Here is a 17,060-nt window from a genome sequence, read left to right as displayed (position 1 = left end):
TCACCCCATACCCGCATAGGGAAATGAACCCAGGACCCCTAAGTAGCAAGGCAAGTTAATCTATTTCGTCTGGCCTCATTCATCCTCTTCGTCACGATTAAACTGAAGAGGTAAGAAAGCGTCGTTCAATAAGAGAAGAACACCAGATGCAGCAATTTCATCATAGTTTGGAACATTTTATTACATCGCTACATCAAATCCCTTTTTCAGCTTTATCTCGTAGGCAAATTATACACAATTCTGTTATGCAACGAACCAGGAGCTAACTCCGTTCGATAGCGGTCAAGGACAGACCCAACGAGCATTCCACCCTTCCCTATTGGTGGCCCAGCACACGGTTCCTTCTACATGCATACAATTTCCCTAATAATTACGCTGCCCACTTCATCACTCAATTTCGTATGCAGCCAATTGCAAAACAGGAGTTCTCTCTAGATCCAAAACTGTGTGCGTGAATAAATTGAGAAGCGGCACGCTATAGCCATTAAAGAGTATGCTGGGGTTGAAGAAGGCCCCTTTAAGTACCGAGGTCGCGTGGAAAACAGCTAAACTTTGGAATAAGTGAAGTTTGGAGATTTAAAATACAAGAAGATCTTTAATTTCAACTTCTAGTCTGCTATTTATGATAGCAGATTCGACAAGATGAATACTGAATGTGGATTCTTCCAAAAACATTTCCCAGTTTTGTTCTACATGAAGGTTTAGTCACAAGAGCTGACTTGCTTTAAACATGTCTTTAGCTCTTGAAGTTTCACAGAAACGATCAAAGTTCTCTTGATTTAAAAGCCGCTCGGTACCAGGAATGAAAAATATTGTTCTAGATTGAGATTTTCTAGTTAATCCACAGATTAGCAATTAAAGTCCTAAAATTTCTCGTCAATAATATAAAAAACGGATAGTGGAATTTTTTCATTGATTTGGTTCCTTTTACTTCTGCTATTTTTGACTAATTGCGAAGATGAAATTGATGAAAGAACGCCCAGGCTAGGATTCGAACCCGTGACCTCTGGAGTCTTAGCGCGATGTCATATCCACTCCGCCACGAGGGCCGGCACAGGAACCACTAGGAACGATTGTGAATACTGTACTTTAAAATAATTGCTATAAATAAAAACAATTAGTAGTAATTCTGAAAATACATTAAAGGGTTTCGGGGACAGGACCTACACTTTAAAGTGGGATTCAAATCACCGGGTTTCGAACCTGGGTCCCCTTAAATACAAGGCGACAACTTTTTCACTGTCATCATGGAGGCGAAAATACATTAAAGGTGAAACTTTACAGTAGTTTTTTTTCATACAGATGTCATTTACAGAAATAAGTAAGGTGACTTGGGAGAAGACAAAAGTTTTGTAATGCTTCGTTCATCTGCAACTTGATGGCAATACTTTCCACAGTCTAGCGACGAGGCATCCAGTGTGAAGTCTGATGTGAATATTCCGATTTATATCCAGTTTAATCAATGTTAAATCAAAAACTAACGTTTACGTTGTCCATACGTAACGTTTAGCACTCGATGTATCGCATGATGATAGACATATATCTAGACATGATATTTTGCCACGTGTGTCTTTGCCAACACTTGGTAGCTTAGAGCAATATCACAGATGCCGTAAAACAAAGATGTCACCTTCTCCCAAGCTTTGGGGGAAGATGCAACTATAAATATTAAATAATTATATGTTTCTGCAATACATATGTAAATAATTAAAACTGATATTCAAAATATGTATGTGCAGTATTTGATTTGTTCAACTTATTTCTTTAAAATGTGAATAAAAATCGTGTTTTTGTTGCTTCCCCTCAGAGTTCCCCATATAAATACCCAAATAAATGCAAGTTATTTCACAGGACCTCGCAGAGAAGAATCATCTACAATAAAAAGTATGAAAAAAATAGGTCTACACGAGCAACGTTCTTATTTATACCTTGTTGAATCTATAGTCAAATCAAGAATCTAATATATGGCAACACTTGTATACAGTGAAACTTTGTGTACCAAATGCACGAACACACTCACACATTCAATTAGCTCTGCGGCAGACAGCGCGATTCCTGACATTAATAAATAAGAATCGAATGATAGCAAATGTAGCGCTTCCTATGGTGCAATGTTAAATATTGTATCTCGTCAACCTTTCCGGGAATTTCGAACCAAATGACCATGCGCTCGTTAATTAATTAATTAACTTGGTGGATCATTGTTCTATTGATTCTTGATGTGTATCTGCCATTACTTCAGCTTTCTGTTTGTTCATCTTTCGAATATCATCACGGTTTTATGTGTATTAGAACTTATACGAGGGAGAGCCAAATTAAAACCTCAAAAGTCACAAAAAATACAGGTTGGAGCGTAAACAGCTCAAATTTACATGAGGTATCGACTGTTATTTACAAAGCGATCACAAGCCTGCAACACTGATCAAGCTAGCTTTACAACAACATTTTTGTCATTTTAAAGATAGCACCTCCTGCACCTACTTCTTGATACCTCAGGCACCATCTCAGACTAGAAAATATATGTGGATCAACATAGATCAAAGAGCTACTTTATAGCATTACCGAGCAATGTTGCCCTGCGACAACAATCAAAAGTTGCCCTGCGACAGCAATCAAAAGTTGCCCTGAGTAGTCTACAAACACAGGGTGGCGACAGACCTGGAAAACCGGGAAAAGTCAGGGAATTTGAGGTGTCAAAAATAGTCAGGGAAATGACAGGGAATTTCGTTTTCATTGACTTTTTTTTAAAATTTATTTATTTAAAGATATCATGGAACTCTGCACGGGAACAGGAAGTCTCGTTCGTAAGGTTCGGCCTCAACTTTTAGGCCACTTTTATGGGCAACAAAACCACGGCGCCAGAAACCAGTGATGGCAGGAGGCGAGAGAGAGAGAAATTTCTCTCGCCCGGGCTTCTCGGCGGGTATTTTAAATTCGAACACTCTTTGGAGGAAAATTGTTATAACTGGGGCACTATGGGAGCAATCTACTTCGGATAACTTTTGTTTTTCAGCTAAAACATCAGCGCATCCAACCGTGTACAATTCAGAACACCGGACCGAGGAAGGGGGGCTTGGGGGGACACGCCCCCCGAATTTCAATGGAAAAAACATAAAAATCTGGAGTTTGCACCCTCTTCTCCCGCTAGTTTGGGGAGAAGGCGAGAACTTTAGTATTCTTTTCAAAGAATGGACATTTCTCAAGAGAATGAAACATGTTTCATGTTCTTGGGTGCCATACAAGTTGAATAATGAGCCAAAATGTGATTTTTTTTCTTCTTACGAAAAATAGGTAATTTGCATTTTTGGGGGTACATTGTTATAACTCTGGCACTGTGAGAGCAAGCTACTTCGGATAACTTTTGTTTTGCAGCTAAAACATCATAGCATGCAACCGTGTACAATTCAGAATGCCGAACCGAGGAAGGGGGGTTTGGGGGCGCGACCACCGAATTTCAATGAAAAAAAAACAACATAAAAATCTGGAGTTTTGCCCTCTCTTCTCCCGCTATTTTAGGGAGAAGGCGCAAACCTTAGTATTCTTTTCAAAGAATGGACGTTTCCAAAGAGATTGAAACATGTTTCATGTTCCTGAGTGCCATACAAGTTGAATAACGAGCCAAAATGTGAAACTCTGTTCGGAAATGTGGCATGGATATGTTGCGGAGAGGGGGGAGAGGTTGGTCATCAATATGAATTTCCCAGGCTTGCTCCAGACCTGAGTCAGAGTCTCCACCCAAACATAAGAGTATGAAAGTCCAAAAAGCACATTCATTTCGTAATCAGCACTATGATACCATATGGTATCATCGGGCCAGTACGACCTTACTCTGATGATACCATATGCTGCTGGAATTTTACTACTCTTCTGGCTCACTTCACCTTATTTAATGCAGCAGTGCTTACGAAGGTTTTTCTTTCATCATCCTGACGTATTACTGGTTTCGCACAATTTAACATAAGTTTACAATGACATTGCACTATTCTTAGATATCAAGAAGAATCCAACCAAACGGGAGATATATTAAATACTATCACGAAAAAGTGAAACATATATAACTGCATTGGTGAACGTTATAAAAATTGGTAAACTCCCAACCTCAAATTTACTGCAACACTAGTATTGCAATGAAATTAACACCACTCTCTGTTCTGTCTGTTTAAACTCGTGAGAGATGGTCATTAATCTCTCACTGAGTAAGGTTAATGTCCAATATTATGAAATAAAATACTAATAATAAATACGTAAATATTTTAATATCATATTTACTCGAATCATTCAATCATAAAAGAGAATAACTTTCTTCAAGAATTGACTTTTCTCTGCCAGGCCTGCTAAATTTTCACTTTCCATCTACCGATTTATACGAGGGGTGGCCAGAAAGTAATTTCCAATTAGTAGGGACATTGATTTATCGTAAACGCCAAAACTGTGAAAAATGGTAATTCCTGCGAAGTTATGTTTAGGAATGCGCAGTGATGTCTGGACACATTTTACGCCCGTTCGAAATATCTAAATAATACGAATTTGGCATAAAATGTGAATTGTTGGCATTTTTAGCGATTTTTGTTTGTAAAGAAATGTCCTAAAACAACGAAATATTCCATGAAATCCAACATTCTTGTATTTTCTAGGCCATGTTTGTGGGGGGGCCACGGGACCTAGACTTTCGTAACGTCTTAAAGCCTGTTGTTTATGAAACACAAATAACAAATTATTCGCTTAAGTGTGTCTGGTGGATCTGAGTTCTCGGTATGGATTGAGCATTGATAGCGTGAGTCACATGACTCATGCCCCAGCAACAACAAACAACAGCTGGGTGCTACGTGGCCTCAACAATAACAAGATCTACCACACGCTAATTGTTTAAGTCCAGTTTATGCACTGGACCTACAGATTAAAGTGGGATCCGAACCAATTGGTATTGGTATCTGGTATTGAATTCGGAAGCCTTTGATTACATGTCGAAGACGTTACCACTAGGGGTGGCCAAACGGATCCGGATCCGAGAAATCCGGATCAAAGAGTTTCGGATCCGGATCCGGGTCCGAAAGTTCCCGATCTGGATCCGAGACTTTCGTATCTAAATCCCATTTTAATATTACCACACCTTAAAAGGTATTATGATCTTCGATTACAAAGATATTTTTCATTAGTTACATTACAAGATCTTTTTTGAAGTGTTGTTCCTAAAATACTTTGCTACGCATCGGCTAACACACTCGTGCACAAAAATAATCTTACTTGTTTAACATAAAATGTCAGAGGTGATTTTGTAAATGCCCTTAAAACGAATAGGTATTCATTCGAATGTATTGGAAATGGAAACACACATAAATGTGAGAATAAAAAATTATAATATATGCAGTGTTAACATAGGAAGAAATACGTGTTTTTTTTGTTTCGGCTAAAAAAACTGTTCTAGGGGCAACCCCCGCCCCTCAAATGTCAAGATGAGGACAAATTGAAGTGGGGCTCTGACCCCTGTGTCCCCCTCCGATTTCCATGAAACTTCGCAGGTGAATAGATGAGCCCAATCGAAGAAATACGTGTTTTTCTTGTTTCGGCAAATAAACGGTTTTAGCAAAGTTGCCCTGAGAAGTCAAGCAAAAGTTGCCCTGAGAAGTCAAGCAAAAGTTGCCCTGAGAAGTCAAGCAAAAGTTGCCCTGAGAAGTCAAGCAAAAGTTGCCCTGAGAAGTCAAGCAAAAGTTGCCCTGAGTAGTCAAGCAAAAGTTGCCCTGAGTAGTCAAGCAAAAGTTGCCCTGAGTAGTCAAGCAAAAGTTGCCCTGAGTAGTCAAGCAAAAGTTGCCCTGAGTAGTCAAGCAAAAGTTGCCCTGAGTAGTCAAGCAAAAGTTGCCCTGAGTAGTCAAGCAAAAGTTGCCCTGAGAAGTCAAGCAAAAGTTGCCCTGAGTAGTCAATCCTGAGTAGTCAATCAAAAGTTGCAAAAAAAAAAACGTTCTGGTCAACATTGTCGGTTGTGGAAAATCGGAAAATCGACTTCAAATAAATTTTTTGAATTTCCTTTCCTTTATATTTGAAGGTACCCTCAAACTTTATTTGTTTGCCCCATGGTGGTGAAAAAGATGAAGACCGGAGAAGAAAAGTAATAAATTTAAATTCCCACAATTTAAAGTGGGATCCGAACTTGTGTGCCCTGGAACAAGACGGGAATTTAGTAAATTGTTCTGGACACAATTTTTATGGGATGGAAAACTTTTCGACTTTGCTACCCCCCCCCCCCTCGGAGTTCGACTCTGTCATTAGACTTTGTGTTTTCCATTTTACATATTACATTTTTCAGCATTCCCCATGTCTTAAAATTTGCTACATTCACACTGTGAATTTCTGAATTTCTAGGCCCGCGTGCATTTTCCCAAACCTCTCGAAATTACTGCTATTGTACGTGAAAATTGGATATGAGAGACGTGAGAAGAAGCAAGCAGTGTGTACTTGCGTGAAGAGGGAGGGGGATCTGCCCCAATTGTGCAAGAGACCTGATCCTCGACTCTTTTTCAGCAATTGTATCGTTCCTCCGCTGCAAAATTCGAGAAATAAATGCTCTTCGTTCGATACTAATGAACTCTAGTAGACGTGCATGGAAACATTTATCCTTGAACAGGAGTGTATTTATGGGGTGGGATTTGGAATCGAGGCTTTTTTCCTCTCTCGAGGTTGCAAGTGGGTATGGAATTGGTCGATTGCATGCTGTTGCTGTTTTTCTTTACGTTGGGATTTTTTTCTAAACATATCCTATTTCTCCCATTGGAATACTTTATCTAGTCTGCAATTCAGTTTACTACTTTACATATTAAACTATTGAATTTCAAAGAATTTTAAAAAAAAACATTTAAAAAACATTCTATTTAGGCATAAATTTTGTAAATAATTTATTTTGATATGTTTCTGAATTCAGATATTTTAATATCATTGTTATTTAAAAATTTCATCTGCTTACACAACCACCACGTGTTTTCTGGACACATATCCATGATATTTGTGAATTTTGGTTAATTTAACCATAGTAAATTTTTCCGACTGTGATGCTCGAATTTTCTCGTTATCAATTTTTCAAACTTCTTAATTTTCTGTAATTTTGCACTCTATTCAAAAACGGGAATGGTTTCTACCATTGTCGAGAATGTCTACCTTGTCAGGTTCTCCTACCTCAACTATCCTATCAAAACAACCCATAAATTATAATGTAATGCAGGACCGGAACATTTTTTCTCGCACAATTTAAATTCGGTCCACGTTGCGTACTGTTTCATTGAAAAAAGGTTCCTGGACCGTATTTAATTAAATTGAGCCGGAAAAAAGCTCCTAGACCGAATTTAAATTGAGCCGGAAAAAGATTTCTGGACCGTATTTAAATTATTCTGGTAAAAATATTCCTAGACCAAATTTTACAGATAAAAATTTTCTTTACGGTCCAGAACCAATTTACGCTTGCTGATTTCCTCTCCGGGACCGGAACTGAATTTTAAAAAAAACTCCTGGACCTTTAACGACCCTGCTAAATCTGACCTTTCTAGTAGATTCATAGAAATTTGAGCTAAACTGTGTCCAGTAAGAGTACATGATATTCATTACCGTCCTCGTATTTTTTGTATCGTTATTGTCGCTTTTCTGTCACTTTTGGCTAATCGCGGTGACGAGGATGAATGATATGAAGGAGCACTGTACAGGTCGGGAATTTTGGAGTCGATGTGCTAACCACTCCCCCACGGAGGTCGGCAGTAGTGTCCTCGTGATTCATGAACGTAAATGAACGTAAGAGGGAGTTCGTAGCAAGAAAATTGGAACCTGGAAGGAAAAAAATGAAGCATTAAGTGAAGAGTTGTAGCAAGTAAAATTAGAAGGTTGAAGAAAAATGCAGCATTAAGTAGAACCCTAGATCGTGACCTAAGGATGAATAAAGAAAAGGGGTTAAATTAACAATGAACGCTGGTGCTGAACGGTTGGCCATTTTGGTTGCTGGAAGGGACGAGAAGGGCAGAAAATCTGAACAGAAAATGGTTCAAATTAAGTTAAGCAAGATGGACTTTCCGTCACTTTTATGGTACGGAGCGTTGCAAGCACGGTGGAGAAGATGAATGATGATGAAGACGTACAGTAGAGTGAAGACTGGGAAAGAAGCTGCTTGGAAATTCATGCACCCTGTATGCGTTCAGTCTTCTCGAATAAAGAAGCGGCAGCCAGCCTCGAAATCTCTTGCACCATAACACTGAATCATCGAGGCTTCCGCTGGCTTTTTACGATGCGGTAGGGAAGGTGAGGAGGCTGTTAATTAAATAATATTGCGATTCGATTTAGAAACCTGCAGAGACTTATCAGTAATGAATTGGTGTATGAGCTTATAAAAGAATGAAGATGTGGTTCGCTGAAGCAGTTATGTAACTTGTACAGTCACGAACAAAAATGGGTAGGCGTTCTGAACTAAATGTAGAAAAATCGATCTCTTCAATTCCATAACGTGCAAAGATATATGTACATAAATGGGCGGTAAGAATTTGAGTAATTTATAATATTTTAGGACGCATTGATGTCGGAGGTCTATGCTTTGTTCAAGTATCCATTTCAGAGTCTGAGTTATTTGTCATCCAGCGTAATGGAATCCTTGCGTGTATGTAATGCACAAATTTGCTGTGTAATTTGGGTTCCCTAACATTAAAGGCGCTGTGCGAATTAAGCTTTTTGCTCCACTCAGTGGCGTTCTTGTGATTTAATTCTGAGAGGTATGTTTTTTTTGTATGCAAATTTTCTTCTTTCTTAAGTAAGAAGTTAAAAAGTAAAGTGCTCCCCTGCTCTTTCCACCACGCCATGAAGGCATAGAGGGGGTGTGGGGTTAGGGCCCCACACTTTCTTGATCTCGGCCGAGCTGGGGGCGATGTGATCAGCACCACGCTCCTGGCCGCCTTTATCTTCCAGAGTTTCCTCCAGGTACCCACTTTATACGACGGTGGGTGGGCGCCGGAGCCGCTTGGACCGCTTGTAGGTCCAGTCCCGATTAGCCTTACTGTGCATAAAGTGGACTTAAAACTCTAAATCAATCTATTTCAGGACTTTCAGGACAGACAATCACAAACATCCACGTCCGAGCCGGGATTCGAACCCGGAACCCCTGGCGTAGCGCAATGTGCTAACCACTCTGCCACGGGGGCCGACACGACTGAGCTACCGCGGCTGTAATTTACCGGTCGGTAAACTAAACTATTGCCTTACGGTTCTAAGTACCTTGGAACATTGGTTCTAACCTTCATTAAACATGTACACATAACTTAAAAACATTACATTTACATCCTAAGAAAACCAAACTCGTACACAAAAAGAGTTATCGAACTCCAAATTTCTATTGCCAAGTTTAAACGTACCATCTAACCTACGTACAGGTATGTTTTGAACACTTGAATACATGTAAAATATCAGCATTATGCCACGAAAACGTAAGCTGTTGTATCTGCTCGGCGAGGTTGGTCAATTGCAGAACTGTGTACTTTTCGGAGCATTAATGGGCAAGAATGATTTTTCAATTGTGTTTGCTGTATAGTTAAGAAACTCTATGCTTTCAATTCAATTTTCCTTCAGGGGGATAAACATTTTCTTTCTGGGATATTTTTTTTTGTGGGAAGGAGGAATTCGAACACTGATTAAAGGTTGTGCTCTTGGCTGTATATCTTCTAACACGCCAGTCTTTCGTGCATTTTATTGGTCTAATTTAAAGTTTGATATAATAGCCAGTTATACAAGCCAGGAAGTCGAAGCAGTTTCTGTAGTCTGTTCAAAGTATTTGTTGCATTGCTTGCTGCTACACATTCGTAGAACCGTTGGATACAAATTTCACTGTGTCAAGATGTCGTTGACTTGGAACATTATGTAAAGATGAATTGTAGGTCATTTTTCTCAACGATGAACGTTGCACAACGATTGGTGTCTGGTTCGTTTTTGCAAGCACACTATGTAGGATTCATACTTTTTCCAAAGTTTCCGGATTCGAGTCCCACCCTGGGCATGGGTGTCCTTTCATCAATTTCTTCTAATCACGCTTCATCGTTGCTATTAGCCAAAAGTGAAAGAAATGCGACGCTAAATAACACAAATACTCAGTAAGCCGCAAATTCTGTTGTGCGTCTAAACTTGGTGTACTGAGTGTTTTTTGCATTTTTCAACTATTCACATAGGCAAAAAATTTAAAGTAAAGGTCAGTTCAGAGTTGTCGTTTTTGACGTGTGTGCTGTGTAAAACTTTTACACTTCTCAGGCGTAGGAATATATATATATATATATATATATATATATATATATATATATATATATATATATATAATATGTAATGTGTGTGTGCGTGTGACTGTCACTGTAATTTTATAATACTATTACGATCAATTTTTTTAGGAGTTCACATGTTAAATCTTGTGTACAACTAACACATTCCAAAGTCTCTGGACATAAGTTTCAAAGTCGTACTAAAAACAGAAAACAATTACTCTTGTATCATACTAAGGTTGTTTCTCTCAAGTCACCAACTAAGAGATACCTTTAGCATATCATATTTAATATTTTTCAGCTTTATTTTTCCTTTTCCATGCGCCCTATTTACTCTAAAGGTCCTCCGACCTCCGTGGTGGGTGTTCTTTGCGAGTGTCCCTTCATCAATTGCATCATGTCACTCACTCATCCTCATCGTCGCGATTAGCCAAAAGTTGAAGAAAAGCGACGCTAAATAACAAAAACCAAATCAAAATCTTGGGCAAAATACATCGCGAAAAAAGAAATGTCATGACTGTTTGGTAGAAATTTTGCGCTTGAGTCAAAATCTGCAGAGTCAAGTTTCAACTTTGTTAGAGCAACTCTTCTTGCCACCTGCTAAGATTGATTTTCAGTTGCACTGCTTAGTAAGAACGAACTATGACGCGCAAAGGGAGAGGGAACAGCAGTTAGCAAACTACGGTGCGGGATTTGTGGCACTCATTCTTATCCATTTAGGTCGCATATTTCGAAACCTACTTTGATTCTGTGTTTGTCGGCAGATGACCAGACGATCTCTGTGTTTGGAATTTGCATGACATCAAAATGTGGACTTTGAACGCGTACTTCATCCTCATCTGGAAGCAGTATCAGCAGATGATCCTTTCAGATGAGGTTTCAGAACACACTCACTTCTTCGCTTTAAAATCTCGTTAATATTAAGTCTTCTGTATTATACAACAAATATTTTCTTTCATCATTTTTCTCATTTCAGAATGTCAACGTTATGTAAGCAAGAGACAAATTCATATTCGTATATTATTGTCTATTCATCGCTTACCTTGCCCGCATTCCACCTCTTCTTTCTACTGTTCATATTCCCTGCTATGCAAATGTAGTATTTTTTATTGTCCAACGTAGAGGATTTCTCCATTATTTAACCGTGCCAAAATGATTGCCAAAGTATGAACCTTTTTATGCACATATGCTAATCTTCATTTCAGAGTAAGAATCCGAACAACTGAAATATACCTTCACCATCGCTTACATACAAATACAACGAAAAGTGATTAACTTCTATAATATTGTTCTGTAAAATTGCTCTTGCCTAGGCTGGTTTTACTGCGGCCATAAACCTTCATGTTTAAGAATGCTAGTGTGGGAGTGGGTTAGTTAAAAATGTAGTCCATTTTCAAGACTTTATAAGTAAAATAAAATGTAAAGAAAACTATTTAATTAGTGCATGCTTGAAATACTGACTTAAGAAGGAAACAAGTGAGCAAGTAAAAATAAAAGTTCATGTGCAAACTAACAAATGGACAATATACTATAAGCTCCTTTCAGTTCTTACGGCGGGAACTCTAGAAGCTGCCAGGGGAAGTGGGGAAGCGACCAATCCAGCACGATAAGAAACGTAGCGGCCAGTAGAACGAGTTTCAATTGGTACTTTTTCTGGCCGCGTCGTGTGTCTCGGTGCCACTGCTGTTGTCTGGTTGGTCTGTTGCGTAATCCCCGCTCGCCACTTCCCCTGCCAGCTTCTAGAGCGCCCGCCGTAAGAACACAAAAGAGCTATAACAAAGAAAGAGGAATTCATCAGTAACATCCCAAGAATAGTTCAGACAAGGATTTATATGTTCAGATCACTTTTAGGTAGCTCTGTTGTATGGCTTCTCAGTTAATGTGCAGACGATGATCTCTTTTTGTACTTCAGGATAGTGTTTTTCCTTCAGCAATCGAATGCTTAACATTTGTTTTCTTACCCACTGACTTTAAGACCAATTTATAGAAGTAATTCGTTGGGATATTTAACTATTGTATTCTTGCAATAAACCTTTCTGTGATACATTGCTATTATTTCAAATAATTTAATTTTGAAAATAATATATACAAATAACGGAAATGTAAATTTTAATCACCCGATCATGTCCCACTTTTCCATGCATGCATGTATTCATGAACTTACATTCCTCCAAAATTATCATAAATTGTGCTCTGTTTAGTCATGTAAGTTGATAATTAAAAGTAAATTTACATTTGTGTTTCTTTTCTTTCAGAAAGAACATTGCAAATCCAAAAACTTGAACCTCGCCAGCTATTTGAATTCCGCGCCTACAAGGATGTGCAAATATTCCATTACTACGTTCCCGACCATACAAGCCTCGCCTCTTGGGCCTTCACTGCCAAAGAATTACAAAAATGTGATTCGCGCAATGTTTCTCTGTAAGTACACATCATGTAATTCGTTAAGGATTTTATTAATATTTTTACGAATCTATTGCTTTATAATTAAAGCTTACAATTTTCTGTAACCCAAAGGTAGAAAATAGATGTGTGCCAAAAATGCGTCATGTAATCAAGTATAAAAGATAACACTAACTCTGTGTCACTGGAATTCTAAGACATTTCCGAAATTGTTTTCAAGAGTTAAGTTGTAACTTAGAAAGCCTCCATAATGCAAGATGATTACACAAAATATAGCAGTAACTTCAAGACGATAAATTTAAAGGTATTATGTAACACATTTTCAAGTTTGTGATACCATGATTTCGTTAAATTAAAATATAGATCTATATGTGTGATCTAATTTTGAATTACAAAAGAATATAATTACTACTAGAAAATTTACAAATTACTTGGTATTGCGCGCGAATATTGGCGAATATGTGCACTATGCAATGTACTGAATATGTAAAATATCTACATACAGTAGATTAATTTTCTGAGATTTTCAATCCTCGGAAATAAAAAAGAAGCACGTACAATTACATAAAAATACTGACTTTCAATTATCAAAAGTTTTGGTACATTGCAAAACTTTTTGTTTCCGCGAGTCTCTTGTACTCCCACTTGTAAGGTGTAATTGACGAAAATTTTCGGCTCATACTGATGGCCTGACGTAGCTTTACATAACTGTAAATAGTACATTAGCGTGAGAGTGCTCAGAAATACCATATGATTACTATGTGGTTATTTTTTTTAGCTTGCCCGTGCATATTCTTCCACCCTTTCATGCATCCAGCGGATATTTTTTGAAAAATTTGAACCAGAAATCTCCTCTTGGGCAAGCCACCGATATAACGAGTTAGTGATTAATTTTTCAGTTGGGGAAAAGCTCCACAATATAGCTCGTCTGTTGATATCTGCAAATAATAAATTTCATAATATTATGTAATTTCCCTTTCGGGTAAAGTTGCAATCAGCGGTCAGATAAAAATCATTCATATATGAGAGAAATCTCATTAATTCTCCCCTCCACAACTTCCTCGAAATCTCTAGGCTGGCAGCAACGAGGGAGTCATAAACAGATATGTTTACAATGTGCATTATTATCAATATAGCTTTGCATGAAGGAATAGTCTAGTCAATCCAGATTTAGCAGTATTTTTGTTGTAGCGAGGTCGCGAATAAGACAAATTGAAATCATTGTATTGTTCACTAATACACATTCAATACATATTTTCAGACTGCTATTTGAAAGTTCATATTATTGACATACGAAATTTTCATATTTTCACCTTATTTTTATAAGACTAATGAGCCGCAATATCTGCCATTTCAAAAGAAGAAAGAAATATCTATACTCTTATAACTGCAACGTTTGAACGTGCTGTTTAACTACTGAAATATGTTGCACTATACTGGAAGCGAACTCAGAACATTCAATTTTATGGCGAAAATGTTCAAGAAAGCTGAAGTATTACTTTGGACACTGAGCACACTAGATGAAGATAGAAATTCTTGAAAATAAGAAACTGCCTGTCTCCTTGACAAAGTGACAGTAACGCCCTGATCACCCATTACAAAGTCAAACATGATGCCCTTAAAAATTCGCACAGGAAAATTTTGCTAAAAGTTGAAATTATATTTTTCAATAGTCGATTTGTCTATTACATGTCTAAATATATGTGCTAAAGTGAAACGAAATTAAGATTTTCGCCAATTTTTGTTTGTGCACAAATTTTCCATATAACGTGAATTTTCCACGAATTCTTGTAATTTTCTTTCAAATGCGATTCTTTCCAATTCATTTGAATATTTTGCAGTTTTAGTTTTCTTTGCCTAGCTTTTCTATATCATTAAGTTATTTGCAACAAGGCTGGATATGAATAGAATTTTGTGAATAGAAAATTGTGACATGCTCAGGGGAAAACCCAGCAGACTAATAATCCTCGGTGTTTTTCCAGTAAAACACACCTGATCGAATAACAAAATATTTTGAGGTTATGTATAACAGTACTACATTGATGTACAGGTGGCTTTGTTTTGCCGTTGCCATGGTTACCTCTGTTATTTTGGAAATATGTTCCTGGTTTCGTTGCTAGTTACAGTCATTGTTTGTGAAACATGCCTCCGAAGTTTTGAAACGGAAGCGCATAATATCCCGCACGCAAGTTCAATAACGATGGCTTGTATAGCATTGGTCAAATTCTCATGTGCAAGCATTGTAATTGTCCTGCGATATGGTATCGTCCCGATTTTGTTGTGAAGCATATCAACGCAGGTAAACACAAAAAAGCGGGACAAACGTGTCCTTTCTCAAATGCGAATTCGATTTACATTGCTTATAAGCGGCCATGAAAATAAAAGTTAACCCAGAATGACAAAACCTTCTTGAAAATAAATACACCTCTGCCTTGAGGACCCGAATATGAGCATATCGATTGATTGAGTTTTAAGTCCACTTTTTGCACAGTTAGGCTAATAGGGACTGAACCTACAGTTTAAAGTGGGATCCAAACCACTATGTTCCTCCACCTGGTATCGAACCCAGGACTCCTTGATTACAAGGTGACGACGCTACCACTGCGCCATCGGGGAGGCACATAAGCATATCGAAGATGAGTTTATAAATATAGTACAAATTTACATATTCCATGTATTTTTCTTGTTCAAAACTGCACTTTATTCTGTGTCGGGTTGGGGGTCCTCCTCCTTGCCCATTTTTGGCCACGACATTACATTTGAATTTTTTCATGCATATTTATTTACACACTTTTATAAACGAGATTTTTTAAAAAATCATATCTTTGTCCGCCATTTTTAATCGTGAATTTTATGATTTTACGCGCGATTTTTCGAGTTTTCATACGCGTTCTATCAATTCATCATTCAACCTCATCACTGCGATTACCCAAGAGGTAGAAAAGGGGCGTAAAATAGCCAAAATACTCTGGAGAAATAGAAATTTATCATAACTATAATTCGTTGTCACAGCAAGTGTCTCCGATAGCGTAGTAGTGAACGTAATATTGTTGTTTAATTTGATCCTATTGCTTTGTACTGCAAATCCAGTCTTGACTAGACTATCTGTGCAGAAAATGTAGTTGAACTTTTCCAAAATCTTTCCATTAATTTTTAGAATTCATTGTCATATTCATGTTCTGTTTAAAAGCAGATCATGCAATATCGACACGAATTAGTTGCGATAAAATATAGCAACTCAATTTCACTTCGAGAGCAAGCTTTGCCGCTGCCTATCGATTTTAAGGTTATTTATTCTCGATGTTTGACGTAAATAACGAGAAAATTAACCCTTCTGACGTTCCCTGCTTTGCACCAGGAACTCAAGAATGTCAGTTAATTCTCGCTTTTCTTAGTAAAGGGGCTACCATGTGCTTGGAGACTTTATTCAATACAATCAATGCGAAAGTGTTGCGGAACATTTTTTTGTGCATGAGCTCAAACTAGCACAGCGTGTCTTGCCTGAAGCTTTAAAATTAGTTTACGCAGTTCACACGTTATATCTGGATGTTACGCATTTCTTTACCTGTTGGAGAGACAGCAAGTTTTCGGAGACAGTGTTTGGAAGTAACTATAACCCGTTTGTTACAACTTGTCTCGCTTCCCGCGCTAGCTGATCGTTGGCTTTTCTGACATAAACCAGGCGGCGTTGCTGCTGCGGACCGCGTGAACTCCGTTCTGGAGAAAGCCAAAGTTAGGCAGCAAATTAAAATACGCAACGTTGCAACAGCGTCTACGTAAGCTCCTCTCTTCTGACTTCCATTAGCTTCTTGCTGCCCAGCAGACGACATTTTTCTCGTTTCTCATTGGCACCGAAACTGTCGAGCGATCGCTAGCGCGGGAAACGGGACAGGTTCTAACAAACGCGGTATAGTTACTGGTAACGCAGTTCCAAGTTAATTACTTTTCATGAGGAATATTAACTTTAATTGGCTACATTTAAAAACAAGTAGCTGTAATTGTAACGGAGTTAATGTTGTGCAGTAGAAGCAAACTTTACCAATAGCTGCTTTTACAGTTACTTTATGACACTTAAATTGTTAACTTAAAAATTTGTAACGTAGAAGAAGAGCTAAATTTGGCAACTATATTTCTACGCTAGATTCTAAGGTGAAAGGATTTTATTGGAATCGCCTAAAGCTTGACGCTTTCTGAAACGCGGCAACAGAAAGCAACAGAACTTCTGTTGTCTACTTCTATTGAAATCAAATGGTATAACGCCCACTGCAGAGAAGCGGGAATTTCCGTGCCATATCTTAAAGGTTATCGCCGACTGACACGCCGGAAACGCGTCTGTTTCGTTCTGTTGCCGCGTTTCTCAGCGTCTCAGTGGGCGTTAAGCTTCAGTGGACGATA

The 17,060-nt window shown here is 38.1% G+C and overlaps 1 protein-coding gene across 4 annotated transcripts in view; it reads left to right on the top strand.

The window, feature by feature from the left end:
- Positions 1-17,060, top strand: part of LOC145984219 (post-GPI attachment to proteins factor 6) — a 530,070-nt gene that overhangs the window by 104,965 nt on the left and 408,045 nt on the right. For all 4 annotated transcript variants that reach the window (XR_014441287.1, XR_014441288.1, XM_083117778.1 and 1 more), the window contains exon 2: positions 12,518-12,683. Coding sequence is in view for 2 of the 4 variants with exons in the window: in XM_083117778.1 (XP_082973904.1) it covers positions 12,518-12,683 (166 nt within the window). In the remaining 2 variants the exon portion in view is untranslated. The remainder of the gene's footprint in view (positions 1-12,517; positions 12,684-17,060) is intronic.

The sequence above is a fragment of the Lepisma saccharinum genome, chromosome 2 (assembly GCF_977018435.1).
Source record: "Lepisma saccharinum chromosome 2, izLepSacc3.1, whole genome shotgun sequence".
In the NCBI taxonomy this organism is placed as follows: domain Eukaryota; kingdom Metazoa; phylum Arthropoda; class Insecta; order Zygentoma; family Lepismatidae; genus Lepisma; species Lepisma saccharinum.
Note: the sequence above shows the minus strand (reverse complement) of the source record. Positions and strands in the feature narration are given on the sequence as shown.